At 46.4% G+C, this 20,363-nt stretch overlaps 1 protein-coding gene across 2 annotated transcripts in view; it reads left to right on the top strand.

Moving 5' to 3' along the window:
- The window catches only part of RCAN1 (regulator of calcineurin 1), a 34,171-nt gene extending 18,524 nt beyond the window's left edge, over positions 1 to 15,647 (top strand). The window contains exons 1-4 of one of the 2 annotated variants that reach the window (XM_082278413.1): positions 8,124 to 8,346; positions 9,965 to 10,138; positions 10,908 to 11,067; positions 13,198 to 15,647. In XM_082278413.1, the coding sequence (XP_082134539.1) occupies positions 8,260 to 8,346; positions 9,965 to 10,138; positions 10,908 to 11,067; positions 13,198 to 13,361 (585 nt within the window). In that variant the 5' untranslated portion in view covers positions 8,124 to 8,259 and the 3' untranslated portion in view covers positions 13,362 to 15,647. Of the gene's footprint in view, positions 1 to 8,123; positions 8,347 to 9,964; positions 10,139 to 10,907; positions 11,068 to 13,197 lie in introns of those variants that run through there. The other variant, XM_082278412.1, reaches the window with a different exon arrangement.
- Positions 15,648 to 20,363: the final 4,716 nt, after the last annotated feature.

Raw genomic sequence — 20,363 nt, 5'->3', positions numbered from 1 at the left:
TTTGACCACCCTGGTTTGATTTGATGGGGTTTGAATAAAGCACTGTCAGCTGTGGGGCTGGGTTATGGCACACTGCTGGATTGTTTATGGGGAACTTTCCCTTCTTCCCATGAAAGAGAATTAGGGAACTTTTTTGGGGGGGGCACCTTGTGGCTCTGCACAAGTCCCTGCCAGGAGGGGGCAGCCGGGGGGGTCGGGCTCTGCTGCCAGGGAACAGGGACAGGAGGAGAGGGAACGGCCTCAGGCTGGGCCAGGGCAGGCTCAGGGTGGACAGCAGCAGGAATTTCCCCATGGAAAGGGAGCTCAGGCCTTGGCAGGGGCTGCCCAGGGAGGTTTGGAGTGCCCATCCCTGGAGGTGTCCCAGGAAGGGCTGGAGGTGGCACTCAGTGCTCTGGGCTGGGGACAAGGTGGGCATGGGGCACAGCTGGGCCTGGCTGGGCTGGGAGGGCTTTTCCAGCCTCAGGGATCCCGGGATGCCCTGAGCTTTGTTCTTGTCCCTTTCACCCCCATCCTCTCGTGAGCTGTCACAGCCTGTTGTGTTTGTGTGGGAGCTTCCATTGCCCATCACTTCATGGTTTGGCTGCGCAGGGCTGTTCTCCTTGGGACACTGTCACCATTCCAGTAGATCTGGGTTAAATTCCTCTGCAATGTGGTCCCTGTCCAGTCCCTAAACGTGGCACTTTGAGGCCTCCCTGTATCAGCCCCAGCATTCCCTGGCTGCCCCTGAGCCCTGGGTGATGTGCAGGGCTCCAGCTGTGCTCACTGTCAGAGCATGCAGGACATGCTCCAAGAATCCAGGAATCCAACTGGAAGCATGTGCCCTATTCCCTGGACCTCTCCCTCTGCTCAGTCTCACTTATTTATAACTTTACAGCTGTTCCCTCTTTATAAAACGAGTTCTTCATGCAGAATGTGCCCCCTCACTCAAGAAGTAATGAGCCAGAGCCCCTTTTTGGTTTGGAGTGATGTGTTGGAGCATGTCCCTTCTTTCTGTCTTGACTTATTTCATCTTGTAGCTCCACAGATCTGTTAATTACTTTCTAGATTTATTTTTTCCCCTTTGAGCTATTAATTCAAATAAATAACCTTGGAAAGGTCAGACTGGAGCTGATTTTTCTTGGTTACAGTGGTAGGAATCTCTTGTGCTTCCTTTATTTCATAGTTACCCCGTGCTTGGGAGAAATCTCTTTTTATCTTGGGGGCTGCAGGAGCATTTTTAACAATTTATTTAACAAATAACTTCCTTCAATTCTGCTGTAAAAAGTTTTTCTCCGGTATGAAAAATGCCCTATTAACCAATTTTGGTTCAAAGTCCTTGTCCTTTTTTAGTTCCTAACAAATAGAGGTGATCTTTGGAGAATTTCCATCTCTTCCCCCTTTTTTAATCTCCACTCTGAGGGAAGGATTTATATAGCCAGCTATATTTAGAGAAGCCTTCAGCAAGTTGGAGAGGAGTTGTTTGAGGATTTCCTGCCCTTCTCTTTCCATAGTTAGCTTTTCCTGGGGTGGCATGTGCACGGTTTCCGTGGTGAGCTGGAGACTGGATTTTTGTCCCTGTCACCTTCTTTCCTCCTTTCTGCCATAAATAGAAATAAAAATCAACACTGCAACTGCATCTGGCCATAGGAATATTCTTGTTTACTTTTGTTGTGGCTTATTGTCACCTTTGGCGTTTTCTTTTGTCTTTGGCTGTTTATTTCCTCTCACCCCAGCATATCATGGGTTAATTATAATATTCCTGGACAGTGCTCTTCAGGAATTTTCATAGACTTCTAAAAAGCATCTTCTTGAAGGCTGTTTTGATGATCTGAAGCCAAATTCTCTCTCTGTGGTGAGGGGAATGTTTCTTGGATTGACTTTGCAAGAACTTTTCTCCTTCCTTTTTCTAATCTCCCAACCCAATTACTGCAAAAGGTGTTTCATAATGTGCTCTTTCTTCTATAAATACATTACCTGTAGGTAATTTTGGAATCAAAGTAAAGCAGTTAATGAGTTTAAACAGAAATAAAGACAGTAGAAATAGGCAGAGTTTTTTAAAAAACTCACTGGCATTTATCCCTCTGTAACATCCCTCAGGTGTATCAAAGTGTTTGAGTCTTGTGTCTGTACTGAGTCTTGTGTCTTAAGGTGCAGAATCCTCAGAGCTTTTCCACTGGCTTTCCTATGGGTTTGCCTGACATCTTAGAAAATGTATTTGGAATAGGAAAAGGTTTTCCTGGAACAGCTGGAAGTGTAAAACGGAGGTGACACAGCACCCCAGACACGTGGTCTTCAGTTTTTATTGTCACCTGAGTTTATCCTCTGCAGTAAATATCTGTGTTCCCATACAGAGCGTGCCACTGCTAACTGTGCTGACTTAATGCTCTGATAAATATTTCTGACAAGTTCTATTTCTGAAAAGATCTCAGAATTGCCCAGTAGTGGAGTTTCAGAGCCATGGAATCCTCCTTTCAGAGGAGCACTCGGCATAATTGCATGGAGCGCAGCCAGGCCTTTGTGCCCCCCCTATTCCATGGAATCAGATCCTTTCAAGTTTCTTAAGGCTGCACAAATGTTGGGCTCTCTTCTTCTGGCTGGGCATTCAGGGGGTGGAATATTTGCAGGGCTGTGAAATGCTGAGCAGCTGTGTTTGCTGGGGCACAGGTAAGGAGAGGAGCTGCTGCTGCTGCCCCGCCCAGCTCCGGCTCCGTGCCCCTTTTCCATGGTGTCACCGCGTGGGCGTTCCTGGGCTCCGGCCATGGCATGCTGTCATTTGGAAAACCAGTTTGTGGGCTTGTGTTGCTGTGCTCTGATTTCTTTACTGTAAATAAGTCTGCACATACTCCTTGTGCAGTTCATTCTGTGATACCACAGACTTCTGTTCTTGTTAACAAATTGGTTTGTGCAGATGATTTCCCTGCGGGAGGAACGTATTTATTTCACTCACGTCTTTCTGATGAATGAAGAAAATACAACATGGAATATGTAACTTTAAAACACAGCTTTTCATAACCACAAAGCAGAAGAAATTGTCACAGAATTACAGGATGGTTAAAGTTGGAAGGGACCTTAAAACTCATCCAGTTCCACCCTCTGCCATGGGCAGGGGACACCTTCCACTGTCCCAGGCTGCTCCAAGCCCTGTCCAGGCTGCCCTTGGACACTGCCAGGGATGGAGCAGCCACAGCTTCTCTGGGAATCTGTGCCAGGGCCTCAATGGCCTGTGAGTAAATAATTTCTTCCTAAAATTTCTTTAACATTAATACTGGGTGATAATTTTGCCTTCTCCTCCCTGTGTTTGTGAGCTGGGTGTGCTTGGCATGGGAAAAATTTATAGGGCTAAGTTAGAGGCATGAGTGGGTGTGCTGCCATTCCAGGCATTGCCAGTGCCAGGCTCCCTGGCTGCTGGAGGATTCTGAGGAGAAAAGTGTAGTTAAGTAGGATTGGTCTGCCAGGAGGGAATTTTACTTTATGAGAAATCCTGTCAGACTTGCAAAAAGAACTCATATCCAGGTTTCCTGTCAGACATCTTTCCCAGAGCAGCTGGGGCTGCCCCTGGATCCCTGGCAGTGCCCAAGGCCAGGCTGGACATTGGGGCTTGGAGCAGCCTGGGACAGTGGGAGGTGTCCCTGCCATGGCAGGGGTGGCACTGGGTGGGATTTAGGGTCCTTGCAATCCAAACCAGTCTGGGAATTTTTGATTTTTGTTTTGGGGTTATTTTCTTTGTGGGGAGCAGGGGAGTGGTTGGGAATGTGGATTCATTTTTGACCAGTAAAATAAGACTAGGGCTTTTTCAGGGGTTTGGAGGCAAATGGTTTAATTCACTGCCCTCACTCCTGGCTCTGGTTGAGCCAGACAGCTCAGAATCATGGAATAATTTGGGATGGGGCACAGCTTCTCTGGGCAACCTGTGCCAGGGCCTCCCCACCCTCACAGGGTGGAATTTTTTTCTAATATCTGATCCAGGTGTATGCCAGTGCCCACAGAGCTTCCTGACCCCAAATATGCGTGGATAGCTCTGGAACCTGTTTGTGCTCTTCTGTCTGCTCCTCCTCTCCTTTTCCAACCCCCAGGAAAATGAAACCAGTGTGATTTTCATTGTAGATAACTTCAAGATGTTTATCCCTGTCCTGAGGAAGGACTGAGGCAGGCTAATTAACATGGAGACAGGAATAGAAGCTAAGTGTTGATAGAAGAGCAGCAGGTCTGGAGTGGGAGTACAGGGATTACACAAAGAGCACCCTCCAAGGGCAGCTGTAAAACCTGCCAGGGAGGAGAGGAGAGAATGGGCTGGATTGTTCTGATGTATGGCTCGTGGGGGGTAATTTGATTGACTTAAGAGAATTCCCAATATATTTAACTTCACATTCATTTTCCTTCTCTGATTGTTTGCTTTGCTGTTGTAGTTATTGGCAATTTTGGGGACTTGTGACTGTTTTCTGTTTCTGTGGCCTCATTTCCTTCTCTTCTGTGCCGTACCTATTCCGCTGCACGTGGAGATTAAATTGTGGAGCTAATTATGGCATTCAGTCATGCTGTGTTCCCACTATTTCATGTATTTATTGGGTTCTTTGTTTGCCCTTTCAGCCCCCAAAAATGTTCAAAAAATGGTCTCTGTAACATTTCAGTGCTTGGGCAGCGCTGGGGCATCTGTCAGGTGCTGTTGGGGTTTGGGAGCACTTTAGGTCTTCATTGAGCATCTTGTCTGCAGTTTTGTAACTCAGCTTCCAGAACGTGAGCCCTGGAATCTGCAGCTTTCAAGGTGACACCTGAGGAAGCAGAGCTGACCCTGCTGTCCTGTCACACTGTTCTGGCCCCTCTGCTCTCATTCCCAAAGTGCAGTGGCATCATGGAACCATGGAGTGGTCTGGGTGGGAAAGGACCTCAAAGCCCATCCAGTGCCACCCCTGCCATGGCAGGGACACCTCCCACTGTGCCAGGCTGCTCCAAGCCCCAATGTCCAGCCTGGCCTTGGGCACTGCCAGGGATCCAGGGGCAGCCCCAGCTGCTCTGGGCACCCTGTGCCAGGGCCTGCCCACCCTCCCAGGGAACAATTCCTGCCCAATCTCCCATCCAGCCCTGCCCTCTGGCACTGGGAAGCCATTCCCTGGCTCCTGGCCCTCCATGCCTTGGGAATTGTCTCTCTCCAGCTTTCCTGCAGCTCCTTCAGGCCCTGCAAGGCCACCCTGAGCTCAGCCCAAAGCTTCTCCTCTCCAGGCTGAACAATCCCAGCTCTCGCAGCCTTTCCTCCCAGCAGAGCTGCTCCATCCCTCTGCTCATCCTGCTGCCTCCATGGACTCTCTCCAGCATGTCCCTGTCCTTCCTGTGCAGGTGATCTTGCCCTTGTTCTCTCTCTGTACTTGCTAGGGAGTCTCAAAGGGAGGACAGGAAGCAGCAAACTCTCCAAAAGGAGATAAGGGAGAAGAAAAGCTGCCCTCTGATTATATCAGAACATCAAATCCAGGACTTCTGAGGGTGTTGCAATGTTCCTGTTCCAGGCAAGGTGTTTGCATGTGGGTACCAAACCTTCCAAGAGCTGACCCCGTGGAAGGAACATTGCAACACTCAGGCTGTGGCAATGGGGCTTTTGTAACTTTGCCTCTTGGTTTCCACATGAGCTCAGGGCTCTCCACACAGAGCTCTGCCTGGAACAGCTCTTCACTAACTGCCCCAGGGGCAGTGGGAATTGGGGCTTTTCTTTTGACAAAGTGCTTGAGTTTGGTATTAATAACTCAGGGTGGTTTGTTTAATACACTGAGAGACCTGGCCTTGAGCTGGAGGAGGGCAGGGCTGGATGGGAGATTGGGCAGGAATTGTTCCCTGGCAGGGTGGGCAGGCCCTGGCACAGGGTGCCCAGAGCAGCTGGGGCTGCCCCTGGATCCCTGGCAGTGCCCAAGGCCAGGCTGGACATTGGGGCTTGGAGCAGCCTGGCACAGTGGAAGGTGTCCCTGCTCAGGGCTTTAAGGTCCCTCCCAACCCAAACCTTTCTGTGATTCCATGACGTGAGACACAACCATGTCAAAAAACAAAGTGGAACATACTGGGGTTGATTCTTTGGGGTTTTAAACAGGCCAGTTAAATACATTGTGTGTATCAGTCGGACTTAAATGGTTCTTTTAAATCTGCAGAAAAGTGTGAAAAAATTGCTTTGTGAGGTGTTACATTTCTGAGAACCAGTTGGTTTGTTTATAGCCAGACTCTAGTCCTGAATTAGATGACAAAGTTCTGTTTGAAAGGTGGCTTCTGAAGTAATTTTCCCTGGCTCTCAGAAATGTGTAGGTGGCCTTGAGGGCTGCAATCAGAGAGATTTTTCATGTTTCACTCTTCATGAGCTCCAGGGACAGAAATATCCCCCAGAGGTGCTGCACTGACCTGAGGCTGTTCCAGGTTAGAGCAGGAACCTGCTCTGCTTTCTTATCAGGAGCTGCAGCATTCCCTGGCATGTGGGCAGCCTGTTTGCCTTTATGCTCAGGTGATTCATGGCCATACTTTCCAGGTGAGCATCCTGACCTCTGGTTTATGGAGTCATGCCTGCTCCTTCCACATCCGAAGTCTCCAGGATACTTGCCAGCAAATTCCAGGTCAGGGACAGGATTTAGGATGTGCTTGGGGTGGTTTTCTGGGCTCAGGGGCATCAGGGCTGGTTGTGAATCCTCTCCTGAAGTACCCGAGTTTCTGTGTGTGCTGTGTGTGTGCCCAGACCTGATTATTGCTGCATCCCATCCTCACTGATGGAATTCATCCCTTTCTTCCTGGAAAGGGTGGTCAGCCTTTGGCAGGGGCTGCCCAGGGAGGTTTGGAGCCCCCACCCCTGCAGGTGTCCAGGGAATGTCTGGATGTGGTGCTCAATGCTCTGGGCTGGGGACAGGGGGTGATGATTCAGTCACAGGTTGGACTTGATAGTCTTGAAGGGTTTTTCCAGCCTCAGTGATCCTGGGATTTTTAAGTGAGGACTTCCAAGAAAAGGTTCCAAGAAATTGGTTTGAGTATTCTTTTCATGCTGTGTTGACTTTTACACTGAGGTAGCCTAAGAGCAGCAGGGAGTTTGACTTTCAATGGGGATTTAAGCAAAGAATTCCCTAAAAATAGAGAACAGTCTTCACGTGAATAGTTTTATGTAGTTAAATATTGATGAAGTTAGGTTTTAAACTTAGCACTGTGCATTGTTTGTAGGTGTTCCTTAAAACTTGGTGCTTCTGTCATAGCCCTTTGTTAAAGTAGAATGAACTAATGGCACTTCAGATTTTGACTTCATTATAATTTTGTAGCTGAATGTGCATAGGAGAGTTCCAAAGAGTTTGTGAAAGCTTCAATTTAAAGTTCATTAATTACTTGAAACGGTGATGAGTTTTTAAAATGGTTTTTGATGAAAAAAAAAAAACAAACCAAAACCCACAAAAAAAAAAAAAATCCGCAAGAAAAGACCACAAAAACCTGTGTTCTGTGCTGCGTTTTGGGAATGCTTTGAAAGTGGGAGACAGGTGTCCCAGAAAATGTCAGGAATTCAGGTTCCATACCTGGTCCCTGCTGCTGTAGCTCAGGTTCTGGTAAAACCTTGCCACCAGATTGCTGAGCAAGCTCCTGTTAGGAAAAAGAAGCCCAAACCAACCCCCAACAAAACCAGGCTGGGAAAGAGTTTTTTAATAAGGTGAGAATGGTAATTAATCCACGGAGTTGCTTTGAAGAAGCTTCCAAATGAATCCTTGTGATGGGAGGAAAATTATTTTCCCAGATCAATCTTGAAATTTCAACCTGTGGAGTTTTTTTGTTGCACAAGCTGCCGAGCTGAGGGATTCATTTCCCATCCCCAGAGAATCAGGAATGTGAGGCAGTTTTCCTGCTGCCTTCATTCCAGCCCTTTCCCGGAGCGGGGCTGCCGTGGCAGGAACATTTTCCATCGGGCAATGTCCCATTGCAGCGGGAGCAGCGCGGGCCGGGAGCTGCGTGGAATTACTGCCAGTGGAAACTATGCTGCAAGAAGGAGGCTGGGGAGCAGCTGCCCAGCTCGGCTCAGCTGGATTTTCCATGCTCCCGGTAATTAGCAGAGGGAAGCTGACTAATTGCTGACGTCACCTCTTTCCAGTGCCGCTTACATTTTGTTCCCGACTCCCTCCAAGCATGCGGGACTCTGCTCAGGAATTCGCTGTCACACACAGGATGCTCTGAGAGCTTTTTTTCACCAGGGGCTGGACTCGCTTGCCTTATAAACGCTGCCTGCAGCAGCCAGGGCTCCCGAAAATCCCGGGATTTCTGCGGGAATCGCTCGGGCCGAGCCCCAAAATGCATTTCCGCAATTTTCATTACAGTTTTAGCTCGCTCATCGCCTGCCTGGCAGATGGGGATGTCTTCACCCAGCCAGAAACGAGGGTAGGTTTGATGGGGTTATTTCTGGGAACTTCACTTTGGAGGTGCTGCTTTTTCCTTCCTTGGAAGGCAATTCCAGTGTGCTGTGAAAGGCTTGGAGCTTGGAGGTGTGCACCAGCCTGCTCTGATGGGAATGGCTCCAGCTCTGGGAATTATTCAATCTTAGCTCTGTGTGGCTGGGAAAATTATTTCAATTTTCCCTCCAGACTTCTTTGACTGTTTGGTGTATTCTGAATTTTCAGCAAATATTTAATTCTTATTTTGGTAGCAAGATCCACCAGTTTATAATCCATTTGATACTTTTCTTGGGATTTTTTTCCTGCTAAAACTATAAGAAGGTCCTCTTGGATCTGTGTTTAACTGATTGCCAATAGAAAAGAAATAATAAATAATGTAAATATAAAATAAAATATTTATTGGTCCTGATACAGTGAATTGTTGACTGCTAAGATACCTTAAGGGCAAAAGTAACATTTTTTTTTAGTGTCATAGTGCCAAAGTGACATTTCTGACCACTGCAATCACATATTTAAATAAATTTTTAAAAAAAATATATATATAAAACTGATCTCTCTGGGTTTAAATATGGAATGGGAACTTGGAAATGCAGTTTTCGGGTGTATTTTTCATGGTTGCATCTCAGCTCTGAGGCTCCCAAATTCCAGCTCTGTGTGGGGAGGGTTCTGCTCCTGTTTCAGAGCTCATTCTGAAGAAGCTGGAGAAGCAGAACAGCTCTGATTTTAAAATCTCTTTGAAATATAATGATTTTACACCCAGCTGTGATGAGTTTGTGAAGTGGAGCTTCTCAGGGAGGAAGATGAAATTCTGAATTACTTCCTGCCTTCTTATGTAATTTCCCTGCTTTTTTCCCCTCTACTAATTCAAAATATTACAGTAAAAACCCCTCAACGAAGTAATGTTTATTTTGGCTTTGTCCTGAGTTTCTAGGAAGCTTTTAGGGGAGAGAAAATGTCTGGAAATGCCTCAAATTTGAATCCTGAACCCATTGGAATAAAACACTTGGGAAGGGCCTGGCAACTCCAGAGCCACCTCTTGTGTCTCTCCTTTGGCCTGGAATCCTGAAGAGAGAGTGGAAGCACTTTACATAAATGAAATGAAAAATAGCAGGAGATGTTCATGGAGTTTATTCTGTGTGCTGAGTCACTGAAGAAAATCACATTTAGCTTGACAATCAAATAGGATTTTTTCATTTTTCTCTATTAAAACTTGTATTGGTTCCCTTGAAATTTGCACATTTAGGCAAAGGCTTGGCAGACTTTTTTCAAGGCTTTTGGGTGTTAATTTTATATGAAACGTTTCTTTTCAATATCTTAGCGTTGTGAAATTGGGGTGTCTCATCCAACACTTATTCCTGATAATATAATAAGTGATAATATATAATAATATCGCTTATTAATGATAATCATCTGCTTTAATGATGTAGAGAAAATAAGTGATAAGGCAGAAAGGTTCATTCTAGAAAGAAAAAGGAAAAAACCCAAATTAAGCTGTTACAATAATCTATATTTAAGAGTGGTCATTTGCCCTTATTAGTAACTTTTTAATTAATGTCTTAATTAATGTTTAAGACTGATTTTCTCCTCTGTTCCTTTCTCTCCAGGCCAAATTTGAATCCCTGTTCCGACCCTACGACAGGGACCTCACCTTTCAGTATTTTAAGAGCTTCAAAAGAGTGAGAATTAACTTCAGCAACCCTTTATCTGCAGCAGATGCCAGGATCCAGTTGGACAAGACAGAATTCCTTGGAAAAGAACTCAAACTCTATTTTGCTCAGGTAAAGCCTTTTGGGATTATCCTTGGGGGGATTCAAGCAGAATTTCCTCCTTCCTGGTCATTTTTTCAGATTAATTAGAGGATCCAAGGTTGTTCCAGAGCTCCATGGATTTGGAGACTGTTGGTATTTCCCATTTATTCTCCCTCTGAATTGAGTGGATAACCTTGGATGGGAATCAGCACATTCCAAGAATTTAAAGGGCTGGGGGAGGCTGGTTGTGCTCTGCCAGCACCCAGGGAGTCCCTGAGGGATCCAAGGTTTGGAGCTGCCCATTCCGGGCTCTCCCTGCCCATCCCGTTCTTGGGATCTCCCCCAGAGCAGCTCTGGAGCTCGCTGGCCTCTGCTCCTACAGAAACCCTGGCTCTGGGAATCAGGCTGCTTTTCCAGCTGCTTTTCCAGCTGCTTTTCCCTCTGAAATGGAGTGGGAAAATGAATCCATGAGTGACCCCAGGGACAGCCGCCATGATCCAGGTTATTCCTATCCCTCCTGGAATTGCCTCCCTCTCACTGGTGGGGATGACTTCCAGCACCATTTCTCATTAGGCCTTAGAGGCCGTGTCCTCCTGCTCCAGTCTTGTAAGGGCAGATGTTGGATTTGAAGGGAAAAGCATCCGTTGGAATTTCCCTTGGAGCTGTGGTGTCCTGGCTGGTGCTGCCACCCTGAGTGCTGGGCAGGGCATGACATCCGTGCCAGCCTTCCCATTCCTGCTGAGCCCTGCATTCGTGGATCTTTCTCAGTGACACCTTTGGCTTCTCCCTTCTTTTCCAGACTTTGCACATTGGAAGCTCCCATCTGGCCCCCCCAAACCCAGACAAGCAGTTTCTGATCTCCCCTCCTGCCTCTCCTCCTGTGGATTGGAAACAAGTGGAGGATGCCACTCCAGTCATTAACTATGACCTTTTATATGCTATTTCCAAGCTAGGACCAGGTAAGAAGGTGTAAAAACAGAATTTTGGTTAGGGAAAACACCTCGAAACTTCCTGAATTTCTAAAACTTTTCCAAGAAATTTTTATTTCCATTTTCTTTTTATTTCCATTTTCTTTTTATTTCCATTTTCTTTTTATTTCTGTTTGCCTCGGAGGAGGAAACTGCTACTGGGTGTAGGAGGAACTATCAACCTAAAATTCCTTGGAATTTGAGAGGGATAAATTCCTGCCACTTCTTTTCTCACCAATTAGTGATCACATCCCTTGAGTTCATTTTCTCCCATATTTTATGCAACTTTATGAAATTTAATGAAAATTGGTGCAAATTAATCTTTCCTCAAGGACAACTCTGATTTAACCTGTTTGTAGCTGTATTATTAATTTTAGGGGAGAGAAAAATGGCCACATTTCATAACAGGATTAAAGAGAATAAAAACTGTGTCAGATTCATTTTACTGGGGGATTTTTCAATTCCTGTGCACCTCCAGACTTAGGGAATTGTAAAGGATGGAGAAAAGAGCAGGGCACAGCTTTGACCTCCTACATGTTGGGATTTAAATCTGTCCATGAAGAATCCTTCTAATTAAATATTCTTCATCATTTTTAATTATGAAATATTTCCATCAAAGATTTTATTGTTCCTGAAATGGGTTTTGGAAGCAGAGGTTGTTTTTGATGGAACAACTGGAATGAATAAATAATAACTAAGTAACACAACAGCCTCTGCTTGTGTGGAAGTTCAGCTCCATGATGCTGTTTCTTTACTCTTGAGTTTTCCTTTCCAATTTTAGGGATTCCAAAAAGAAAATTTAAAATAAATATCTAAAGGCTTTCCAGGCATTAAAAGTTGGTCCTTTTCTCCTGTTACTGAGCTCCTGGGCTGATCTGCAATCCCTTTTCTGTGAGATTTTCCATGTTTATTGGGAGTGTTGAGCCCTCTAAAGCTCTGCCCTGGACTGGGATGTTCCCTGGAACATGGAATTAATGATGGGTCCCAAGGAGCAGGCAGGGATTGCTCCAGCACTGTGTGTTTTCCCAGAGAACTGGAGGGAAGAGCTTTTTCCTCTATGGAATTGCTCTTTGGGCCAGTTTTTCTTCCCAAAATTCTGAGGGAAGTGGAGCAAAGAGGCATTGTTGGGCTTTTCATGGAGAAGGAGAGGGATTGAGGATAAAGAAAAGAGGGAAAAAATGAAGGGAAGATGACCAGGGAAGAGATGAGAAGAAACCATTTGTTCTTTCCTTGATTTAATTTAATACCATTATTTAATGTCTTCTCTTATGATTTATTTATTTTTATTTATTGTATTATTATTTAGTTATTAATAGTAATTAGTTATTAATAGTAATTATTTAACATCTGCTTTAAAGCAATGTTTTATATGATGGAAAACCCAGATCTCAAGGCAGTGCTCACTAAAACCCTTCAGGATGCTCCATGCTGGCACCTCGTGGCTTTTATCATTCTGTCACTCCCTTATTTTCCTATTAGTTTTCTCTGGTTTTGTATTTCGAGTTCTTTTACTCAGAGTTTGGATTAAACCCAGGAGATGCCAGGCTTTTCTTCTTTACTGATGTTTATTATTTTCTGACCTGTAACACAGGTGCCTCTTAGTTGGCAGGGTGGAAAACGGCCCTGAGTTCTCACTTCCAAGGTTTTTTAAAGTCTAAATTAACCAATTATGAAATGCTAAGTAATATGTTTTTACTTACAGTCCAATTACTAACTTCTCATGTCCTGCAGTGCAGAACTTCTGGACCAATACCTTAACCCCTAGATTTATGAAGAGCAAGGAGAGAGGAGACATAAACCCACACCCCAAATCCTCCATATTGTAGCCTATTATTACCTATAGCCCCATAACCTAATTTTCTACATTTCTACATATTCCACCCAGTGATACAACTTTCAATTACACAGCAACAGCCTCAGTGTTACCACACAATTTAGGAAGCTTTTCCCAGGGTTTTGCTTCGGATACAGTGTGTTTCTGAGGATCGCTGCCTCCCCGCACTGACAGGCTGAAATTCTCAGAACCCAGGGGTCCAACATTTTCCATATTGAAAGGCCCATGTAACATTTCCTACAGGCTGGCTCCTTTTAAAGGCATTTTCCCAATGTTTTCCCTTCCAGGAGAGAAATACGAGCTCCATGCAGCCACTGCCACCACTCCCAGCGTTGTTGTCCATGTCTGTGAGAGTGACCAGGAAAATGATGTGGAAGAGGAGACCAAGAAACCCAAACCCAAAATTATCCAGACCCGGAGGCCGGATTATGCTCCTGCCCACCTGAGCTGAGCTGCTGCTGCTTTTTCCAAGGATTTGGAGTAGAAAACTGCCAGGGAAAAACCTTTACTGTGGAAACAGCAGCTCACACGTTTGGTGGCAGCGGCAGCAGCTGCGGTAGGAGAATTCCAAGCTAAGTTTGCTCAAAATGAAGGAATTCCATCCTTAGTTTTGCTGCCTCAGGTTGATCCACGGGCTGAGTGTATTCCCGGATCCCTGGGAACAAAGGATGGGGAGAAGGTGACATTTTGAGGCAAAACAGGACAAACTGGGGTTATTTGGGGGGAAAAGCAGCTGGGGGAAGCTTTCTTTGTTCTGTACTCCCATAAATCCTCCAACTGATGATTGTTTGGAAAACCTTGGGATAACAGGGTTGGAAAGATGATGGGAATTTAACCCTTTTTCTTACACTAGGTTTTGTGCATGTTTCTTCTTGGTCTTCTAAAGTAATTTGCTTTATTTTCTAGAGTTTCCCCCAAGTTTCTGGAAATCTGGGAATTGTTTCAAGTATTTATTATCTCAGCCTCCCAGAATTCCTCCTGGATGTGTATATACATGATATATTTATATCTGTTTTTATTGGCACTCGTTTTCCAGCAGGATACAATTCCTCCAGCACCTGCTTTTGGTGCTCTGGAAGTTGTGCTTCTAAAATTTTAACCTTTGTGAAATTCCTGCAAAGGGTTTTATCTGGCAAAGCAATGGAAAAACGTGCAATAGGAGAGTTCTGGAATACATGGATTTAAAATTATTTAAGTTCAGATAATTTATATATTCAGTAGGATTCGTTTGGGAGCTTTGACTTGGGGGGGAAAAAAAAAAGGACTCAAATAATGCTGATGGTGCATATTCAGAGCAGTGGGATTTTTCCAGTTAAAAAAAAAAAAAAAAAGATGGATAAACTTGAATCTGCATTTTTGGGGAGCAAAGATTTGATTAGGGATTGGAAAATTCCACCCAGGAACCAGTGAGGAGAGCTGGAGTGCCTTTTCCTTGTCCATTCCTACTCCAAGCTGCACACTTGGATCTTTTTCTACTGGCTTTGGATATCCACAAATCCAAACTTTCTTGAGCTTTGCTTCCAAACTCAGCTGGGATGAAATGCTTAATGCCAAGGAATGCTTATTTCAGCAGTGGGAATATGTGGGAGAAGCTTTAGGGGTTTTATATGGCAGTGTTCAAAGGCTCCAAAATGCAAATTCCAAGAAAGATGACAGAAATATTTTATTACTGCTTTTTTTAAACTGGAGATCCTCACCTTGCAACAGGGTTCAGTATTTTTTGGAAGAGATAGGAACTGCTATCCATGGAAAATACCACTTGGGGTCTTGGAAAAGGGATGTTTGAAGCCTCTCATTGTGTTTTTAGGAATCAAACTGTGGCTCTCTCTTGGTTTGCTTTTGCCACACAGTTGGTCTGAGAAGAGATTGAAGCAAGTTTTGATTGAAATGCCTGGTTCACACCTTGGTTTTTTTAAATAATACCTGTTTTAAAAAGAATGGAGCCATTCCAGGCTGAGGTGCAGGGAATCAAGGTGTTATGGAAGGCCTGGCATTCCTGACCGACACAGAAATCTGGGACTAGAGAGCAGGAATATATTGAATATTCTGCTCTAGCTTGGATTGTTAGTCCCTAGAAACTGGAACAAAGCCTGGTTTTGGTGTCTGAGTGGCCCTGGCTCCATGGGAACTGTTGAGAAGAGCTAATTCCATGGATGGCTGGAGCTGGACACACAGGAAAATGGGGTTATTTTGGGCTACCCTCAGCTGGCTCCACGTGCTGCATTCAACACCCAAAATAAAGGAATCAAGTGGAGAGAAACTTTGTAGGTTTGCCACAACTGCCTTGAAGCCTTTCCAAGATTTTTCCATGTTTCTCAAATGACTGCTGGACTTCGTGTTCTCACCACATTCAATTAAAAACCTTTGGAATAATTCCTGTCCTGTCCTTTTTCCATGAAAAATCAAAGCGTGAGTTTGGCAGTAGAAACCCAGGTGGCTGCTGCTGCGTTTCCTACAGAAGCAGAGCTGCTTTTCAATGAAAACCATCAATCAATCTCATTTTTGTCATTTTAATACCTGACCCCTGCCTGAGGTGGGAACCATGGAAATCTTGGAATGCTCACAGTGTGTTCCTGGTTGGATCTGCCACGTCCTGTCCTCATGACTCCGGTGTGCTGCTTGCTTTTTCTGGTTCTTTTATTTTTGTAATGTTCCACTGGATGCTTAGTTGGTATTTTATACACTTGTATAGCACGGGGCAGATTGAAATTAAAATATTTTGTTGTCTTCTTGTAAATGTCCTGGTATTTTCTGCATGGAGCCACTCCAGGTTCGGTGCCAAAATGGGAATTTTCAGCTTCCAAAGGGGCAGAATGCAGTGCCAGGCCCTCATAAATTGATTCCTAGAAAAGCTTTCCAGCCTTCAGAGAGCTGCAGGATCTCCAGGTGTGAGAATCTGCTCATGAATAAAATCCAGTGGGGAATGTTCCAGTGAAAACCTGATTCTTCTGTGCCTGAAGTTCCTAATAAAGGTATCAACATCTTCCTGCTCCAGGATAATCCCTGTGCATTCATAAATATTTATATAAAAATGAATAATTTGGGGGGTTGCCCAGAGAGGTTCTGGATTGCCCATCCCTGGAAGTGTCCAAGGCCAGCTTGGATGGGGCTTGGAGCAACTTGGGACAGTGGAAGGTGGAATGAGGTGAGCTTTAAGGTCCCTCCAGCCCAAAGCATCCCATGATTCCATGATTTCTGAAGCTCCTGGAGTATGGAAATACATCAGTGTTTAAGTGGCTCTACTTGATAACTTGAAGTCTTTTTGTTGCAAGAGAAGTTATGGCAAACCCATGAAGGCTTTGCTGTGGACAGGGATGGAAGTGCTGTCAGGGCAAAAAGGAGTTTCTGGTACCCACTTAAAGCCCTTCCTTGTTCTCAACGTGAAGGCAACGACCTCTGAAGGACCAAAGTTCGGTTTAAATCTGAGTTTTGTTTTCCAGAGCAGCACCAGGTGAAGTAACTTTGATATTTGAAATTGGACAAGTGGATCAGTCGTTCTCTGTGTAGTCCAGACTTGCCAGGGATGGGGAAGGAATGAACTGCAGCAGCTCTGGAACCATTTGGACAATTCCAGCAGGGATTTTGCCCTTGGCATTATCACCTGCCTGCTCAATTCCTGCTTTTTGCTTGTCCTGAGGAACACAATTTCTTCCTCTTTGCTTTTATCCTGCCTGGCCCAACACACCTGAGAAACATTTGCCAGAAATTTACTCCTTGCTAATGCTCTTAATAATTCATAGTTGGATATAAAAAGACAAAACAATGATAAAGACATTCCCCAAGACACTGGTAAAGAAAATTTTGACATTAAGCTTTCAAATAATTCCAAATTTTGAACACGTTACAGGGAGTAAGGCAGGAGCACAGAGGTGGCTCCAATGACGAGGGACAGGATGGAGCTGGCGGGGCTGGGTTTGTTTTCCTTGACACCATTTCCATTGCTAAGTGGGCACTGCCACATTCCAAACTCTGTCACATTGTGTCTCTGTGTGTTTTCCTGCCAGGAGTTCGTTTTGTTTGGAGTTTCTTTGAAGCGTGGCCAGGGAAGGGAACGGAGCTGGGGAAGGGGCTGGAAAACACATCCTGGGAGGAGCAGCTGAGGGAGCTGGGAAAGGGGCTCAGCCTGGAGCAGAGGAGGCTCAGGGGGGACCTTGTGGCTCTGCACAAGTCCCTGACAGGAGGGGGCAGGGAAAGGAGGAGAGGAAATGGCCTCCAATGGCACCAGGGCAGGCTCAGGTTGGAGATTGGAAACAATTTTTCCCTGCCAGAGTGGTGAGGCCTTGGGATGAGGTGCCCAGGGAGTGCTGGAGTCACTGTCTCTGGGAGTGCTCAGGAGGAGTCTGGATGTGGCCCTTGGGGACAGGCTTTGGGGTGCTGCTGGTGCTGCTGGGGTGGCACTGGGTGATCCTGGAGGGCTCTCCCAGCCCTGATGATTCTGGGGTTAGAGCCTTAAAACGGGACTAAGTTGCTAAATCTGAAAGGTTTACGGAGGTACGAGGAGGTGCCCATAGGTGGAGCTAAATACCCAACAATGGTTTTATCCTGGGTAAAACAAACTCCACACTCAGCCTGCAGCTCCGGCTCCCTTCCCCACAGCAGATACGGAAAAAGGGTTTGACATCCCTTCCAACCCTCACCATTCCATGATTTTACGATCCTACCTTTACAAACTGCTGTTAGACACTTCTCTTCTTAAACCTCTTTGCTTTGAAGGAGCACATGGGGCCACACAGAGGGAAAACTGGCTGGTTCCAGATGGAAAAGGTAAATTTTGGGTGCCACTTGTGGCTCTGTATAAGTGATCCTAATTCCCAGAGTGTGTGTGTGATTTAGTAACCATTTCATTCAAATAATTCCTTCTTGGAAGTTACTGTCAGGCTGATGGAAGAGGTTCAGCCTGGAGAAAAGGAGACTCCTGGGAGAACTTAAGAGCCCAGTCCAGAGCCTAAAGGGGAATATAAAAAAGGAGGGAGAGGAATTTTTTACATGGGCAGAGAGTGCCAGGACAAGGGGAATGGTTTTAAATGGAAGGAGGGCAGGGTTAGATGGGATATTGGGAATAAATCCTTCCCAGTTTATCCTACTGGGAATAAATCCACCCTGAGGGTGGGCAGGCCCTGGCACAGGGTGCCCAGAGCAGCTGGGGCTGCCCCTGGATCCCTGGCAGTGCCCAAGGCCAGGCTGGACATTGGGGCTTGGAGCAGCCTGGCACAGTGGGAGGTGTCCCTGCCCAGGACAGGATCCTTAAAATCCTTTCCAACCCAGTTCTGGGATTCTATTAAGTGCCTTTAACAGCAGCATGGATTTTTTGTGACCTTTTCCAGGAGCTGAACCGTGCTGGATTGAGCCTTTGTTACAGTAAGTAAAGTAATGATCCATTTATTGGTGTTACTTGAGTGGGAAAATACAGGACCTGCCATAAGAAGCAGCTTTTCCTGCTAAGCAGCACAACCCTTCCCAAAACCCTGCCAGTCCCGTCCCTGGAAGGCTGTGGAAGCCTGGATGGCTCCATGTGCTGACAAGGCATGGAAAGTTCTTGCTGAATGCCTCTCCCACACACACAGTTTGGCACAGGGATTGCCTCTGCAATGTGCTGCACCTGCTTCTTAATCTCCTGGACAAATTCTGGCTGCTCAAGCACTCTCCTTAATCAGCAGGAGCCACTGGAGCCGGGACGTGCCGGAATGCCGGGCTGGGAGCTTCCTGACCTGCCCTGGGAGCTGCAATGGCACCACTGCCCTGTAATTAAAGTTGTGTCGAAGTTTCCATTCCGCTGCCCTGGAAGGAGAGAGTTCCCAGAGCTGAGCTCCTGGAGAAGGGAGGGTTACTCAGCAAATTGCTTCGGGCTTCTGCTGGGTGGTTTTTATTTAGGATTTTAATATCATGTGGATTTTTAGTGTTGTCTGAGACTTCAGAGTGAACACAGAGCTGGGGCTCATCCAAATGGATTCCAGAATTTCCTGGTGGGCACAGCAGCTCTGTGTCCCTTCTGGAAGATTCCTTGAGGAAACAGCCTCAAGCTGTGCCAGGGGAGGCTCAGGTTGGACACCAGGAGCAATTTCTTCCTGGAAAGGGAGGTCAGGCCTTGGCAGGGGCTGCCCAGGGAGGTTTGGAGTGCCCATCCCTGGAGGTGTCCCAGGAAGGGCTGGAGGTGGCACTCAGTGCTCTGGGCTGGGGACAAGGTGGGCATGGGGCACAGCTGGGCCTGGCTGGGCTGGGAGGGCTTTTCCAGCCTCAGGGATTCCGGGATTCTGGGATCTAAGAAATACAGGACAGGACCTCTTGGGCAGTGCCTTGTTTGAGCCAGAGCCACCTTCCACAGACTGGAAATGCAATTAAAATCCAGACTTTTCCCTGCAGCTTTCTTTCCTCTCTAACAAGAAGTCAAAGTCCTTCCAAGTGTCCTTCATCACAACTGCCCCATTTGCCTTCAGCCAGGACACTCCATGTCCTGCCAGGCAGCAGCTTTGACCTTCATTGTTCGAACCAGGAGGATCCTGCAATTCCCTCCCCCAGGAATTCTGTTCCCTGTGTGTTCTCCTTGCATCCTCCGCCTGCTCTCGAGGCACGGGGTTCACACACAGCATCTCAAACACATCTTGGAGAAATGACTGGGCTGGACAGAACTCTCCTTGCAGCTCTTTGAGTTCACTGCTTGTTTCCGCAGCTCTTGAGATCAGGAGCAGCAGCTGAGGAAGTGTTGGAATGGGACAGAAGATTGCAGAGGGGGCCGGGAGGAGCAGGAGGGAAGGACTAATCAAACACTGTGATTAATTGTCCACAAAGCTCACAGTGATGCTTTTCCTTTGCAAACATCAGGCTCCAGAAAAAAATCTGTCTCAAGAGCTGCAGTGTGAGCAGAGACATTCGGCTGTGGGAGATACAGAGGCCAGGAAGAACAAATCCCTGAGCACAAGTGGGGTGGCCACAGGAACAACCCCAATCCATGGCTCAGCTCCCGGCTCCCTGGCACAGGGAAAGCTCTCAGAGCTCTTTACCAGAACACTTTGGAAATGAAATCCTACTGGAAATCCATTTCCTATACCCCAGGGCAGCCAGGATTGATGTGAATTCTGGGAAGTCGTGTCCTTGCTGGTGGCAGTGAGCGGGAAGAGGGATGTGTCGGGAAGAGGGATGGAGTGGGCAGCACTGCCAGCGTTTCCTCGGCACTAAACACCTTCATTTGTCCTGCTGAGCTGCTCCAGCACTGCCCAGCCTGGCTGCTGGGGACAAGGAGAGGCACTGAGGGGCTGGATTTGCTCTGTTCCCCGTAGGATAACTCATTGTTACATTCCAGGGACACTCCAGGGAGCTGCCACCTCCTGCCCCGGGGGGTGAGAAGGGACTCGGTGCCGTTTTGGTGCTGTTACCCAACCTCAGCATCAATCACCACAAAACCCAGTTCTGCTCGAGCTGACAGTGCAAAATCCAGATCCTGGCTCAGGGAATGCCA

Source organism: Coloeus monedula, assembly GCF_965178545.1.
Source record: "Coloeus monedula genome assembly, chromosome: 3".
Lineage (NCBI taxonomy): Eukaryota > Metazoa > Chordata > Aves > Passeriformes > Corvidae > Coloeus > Coloeus monedula.
Note: the sequence above shows the minus strand (reverse complement) of the source record. Positions and strands in the feature narration are given on the sequence as shown.